The sequence below is a fragment of the Myotis brandtii genome, unplaced genomic scaffold, assembly GCF_000412655.1.
Source record: "Myotis brandtii unplaced genomic scaffold, ASM41265v1 scaffold5208, whole genome shotgun sequence".
Taxonomy (NCBI): Eukaryota; Metazoa; Chordata; class Mammalia; order Chiroptera; family Vespertilionidae; genus Myotis; species Myotis brandtii.
The window spans coordinates 21,705-25,395 of record NW_005369859.1 but is presented as its reverse complement, the minus strand read 5'-3'; the positions used below and the strand labels follow the sequence as shown (position 1 = coordinate 25,395).

Here is a 3,691-nt window from a genome sequence, read left to right as displayed (position 1 = left end):
GATGTTTCTCTCTCATCGATGTTTCTTACTATCTCTCTCCCTTCCTCTCTGTAAAGAATCAATAACATATATTTTTTTAAAAAAAAGAAATAATTACATTAAAAAGAAACAACCCTATTTGTTTTTGGTTTTCAATATATTGTGTGTAGTTAAGATTCTGAGCTCTGCATCCTTTCTACTGTCTATCATACTTTGAGGCATCCATTGGCACTTAGTAACATGAGGTGATTTCAGTGTGCACTTGGTAAGGATGTCAGTGATCTTTTTAAAAAAATATGTATTTTAATTGATTTCAGAGAGAAGAAGGGATAGGGAGGGAGAGATTGAAACCTCAATGATAAGAGAGAATCACTGATTACCTGCTTCCTGCACGCCCCCTACTAGGAATGGATCTGGAAACCCTTGCATGTGCCCTTGACCAGAATTGAACCTGAGACCCTTCACTCTGAAGGCGGACAATCTCGCCTTTGAGTGAAACCTGATAGAGCATAATATCAATGATCTCAACAGTCATAAGTTAGTTCTGTGAGTTGGTTCAATGATCAGCACCTCTTTCCTTCCCTTCATGTGATTTGTTGAATTAGTGTCTGTGAGCCACAAAGGAGCTGTTCCCCTAAGTCCCTCTTGTCCATTCTCTGAAACTATTGAAGGATGGACTGGATTGAACTGGAACTTGGTTCCCTCAGAGCCCATCTGTTCATGGTGAAGTCATGTGATGAACATATTTCAATAGATAACTTTCCCCAAAGGCTTTAGCATGAAGATCTATTCTCCGTAATTTCCTGGGAAAAGAGGAAGAAAATCTGCCTGGGGAACCTGCAGGTGTACAACTTGCCGCTTCACCCCCTCCCGCACCCCAGAGGTCTCAGGGGTGCTGGGTGTGATGTCTGGTACCCAGCGCTACTGAAAACAGCTCTGGGGGAGCCTTGCAGTCCCCAGGAGAGAACTAGTTAAAGATGCCATGTCATGGGCCCCAGTGCAGGCTCTTACAGGGGAGGTAAGGGGTATTGTGTTGCGTTTGGGCGTGGAGCCGAGCAGTACATGCTCTCATTGCTGTAGGAGTTTGTGGAAGTCTTTGGAAGGACAGATACATGAAGATGGAAAAAAAACACCTCACAGTGTGGTCTCCATGTAGGAGCTCATTGTTCCTCACTCTCTCCTGTGACAAAGGACAGGAGGGCGTGGCCTTTTCCTCATTTTCAGGTCCTCCTGACTGTGTGTGTGAGCTGAGCTGATTAAGAGGCTGTGCGATCTCCTTTGAAGGCACATTCTGTGACTCCTCAACATATTGTCACCTGAGGAAACAACCCAGACTCCCGATCAGGACCAGGACCAAATGGCTGCTTCTCAGGTAAAAGAATGGTCCTGTCTCAGAGGCTATGTTTCCTTTTCCTTGAACATCTGTTGATATATTTCTCGTTCCCTTCCCACGCCTGTGTCCCATCTGCCCCTGTTACACTCTGTCCTGTTACCCACAGCTGGATGATTCAGTGCTGCTTCTCCTTCTGCTCCATCATCCCTAAACCCCCTTTCTGTGCCTGCACTCACTCTTCCCACTTCTTCTTTGAACCAGTCTCCCTATCTGAAGTACCTCCCCTTCTTTTGCCCCCACTTCTGTTCACCAGAACCCCTCTTCCACTCAGCTCCCCTTCATCTCTCTAGGGCTCCTTCTTCTCCTCCACATTTCTCTACTTCTGATGTTCCTGTTTTTCCAGGTCATTTTTCTTATTTCTTTCCTTTTTTCTTATGATAGTCAATGTCAGCAGTTTCTATATTTCTCTTTTCTTTTGTATTTTCTTTTTTCCCCTCTCTTCAAAATGTATTTTTATTGGTTTCAGAATGGAAAGGAGAGGGAGAGAAAGACGGAGACATCAATAAGGAGAGAGAATCATTGATTAGCTGCCTCCTGCACCCCCCACTGGGGATTGAGTCTGAAATCTGGAGTGTGCCCTGACCAGGAATGGATCCCTGCCCTCCTGGTTCCGAGGTCAGCCCTCTACCTTTCAGCCACACTGGCCGGGCTATAATTCCCTCCTTTGCCTCAGAGCCTTCTCTGCATTCATTTTATGCAGCTTCCCCAGGTCAGGAATTATTCCCACCTTTAATTAATGACTTTCAACTACTCAGAACATTCCTTTTGTGACAGATCCACCTGGGAAGGCAGCCATGTCTAACATCCCTATTTGGATGGGGTCAACAGGCTGGGGTATCAGTGAAGAAGGCAAATGCAGGTTTTAGATTCCAGTGGCTGCAGTGTCAGTTCTAGATTATGGGTAAGAAGATGCACATTTTACTGCTCAGGAAGTTCTGAAAGGAAGAGTAAATGGAAGAGACTTGCTCACTAGATTACTACGAAAGACTTGGTATTTAAAAGTACTATTAGCTTATAAAACATGAGAGTTACATGTGGATTGACACTTGCAAAAATTAATCTGTATTTGTGATCATTTTACCATAACTTTTCCTTTTCTTTTTTTGAATCATATATGAGCGTTTATTCCAGTAATGCTGTCAGTATGGGAGAGCAGCAGATCACCACAGAAATCTGCTCCGCATCCCACCGGAAGCCAGTTGTTTATATAGTAAAAGTATAAAGGAAAAGTAGGCAAAAGGGCAGTTTACAGATATGCAAAGGAACTAGGGGTCTTCAAAGGGCTTAGTGATATGCAAGGGTTGGGATTACATGGGGAAATAGCCAAAAGGAGTGCCAGATGGGCAGTTAACAGGTAAGCAGGCTGGAGGTCTGCAAAAAGGGCTGGGGATTTTCAAAGGGCTGGAAATTCTGGTTTTGGTAACAAATCTTTGTGAATCTTTCCATGATAATAGGCAGCTCTGAATGGGGAGCAAGGGCTGCATCTCCAGGTCAGCTCCAGCCAGGGTGTAGAATGTACCTTCATTAGCTTCCACACTCCCAAAGCTTCAAGGGCCCTTCCTTTATCTCTATAACTTGTTTCCTAATGAAACGGGAAATTTGGTTTGGAAATGTGTGGTGTTCTCCTGGGCAGGATGTTTCCCTGGCTATTGTCCGGTGGAGTCAAAGAATGAAACTAGGGTCAAAAGGTGGAAATTTATTGAGAAACAAGCACAGACTCCCACGTGGGGAGGGATAAAGAGTCCCCCATAATTATTTCTTTATTGATGTATTTTTGGCAGTAATGTCAGCAGTGGTGACCTGACATTCCGAGTGTGTGCCTCAGTCACCTGATGCCCATTGTCTTAGTCCACCTGATATTCAGGTGGCACAGGTGCTTCCCTCACTATACTGTTAATAGTCTCTCTTTCTCAGTAACAAGGGTGTAGAAGGGATTTAATGAAAGTTGTGCAAAGACCATCACTTCACATATGAAAATGTCCCTCTTCTTAGTTTGTGTTTGCTTTGGGAAATTAAGGAGTTACTTTTATTTCCTACTAGACGCCCGGTGCACGAAAGTCGTGCACGCGTAGTGTCCCTTGGCCTGGCAGGTGATCAGGGCTAATCGGGGCCTTCCTTACTGTGCTGCAGGCTGCCGGCTGGGGCCTTCTTTCCTCCCGTGCCGCCCCATTCAGCCCACATAGTGAGCAGTTGAACTCTCGGTCGGTCAAACTCCTATTCAGTTGAACTTCTGAGGGGGAAGTTTGCATATCAGACTTTTATTATATAGGACTAAAGGCCTGGTGCATGAAAATCGTGCACCAGGAGGTGGTGTCCCTC

General features: G+C 44.9%; 1 protein-coding gene across 1 annotated transcript in view; it reads left to right on the top strand.

Annotated features, from left to right (window-relative positions):
• The first annotated feature begins 530 nt into the window (after positions 1-530).
• Positions 531-3,691, top strand: part of LOC102244761 (zinc finger protein 883) — a 16,561-nt gene continuing 13,400 nt past the window's right edge. The window contains 1 exon segment of the mRNA XM_014548727.1: positions 531-1,351. Within this exon segment, the coding sequence (XP_014404213.1) occupies positions 1,337-1,351 (15 nt within the window). The 5' untranslated portion in view covers positions 531-1,336.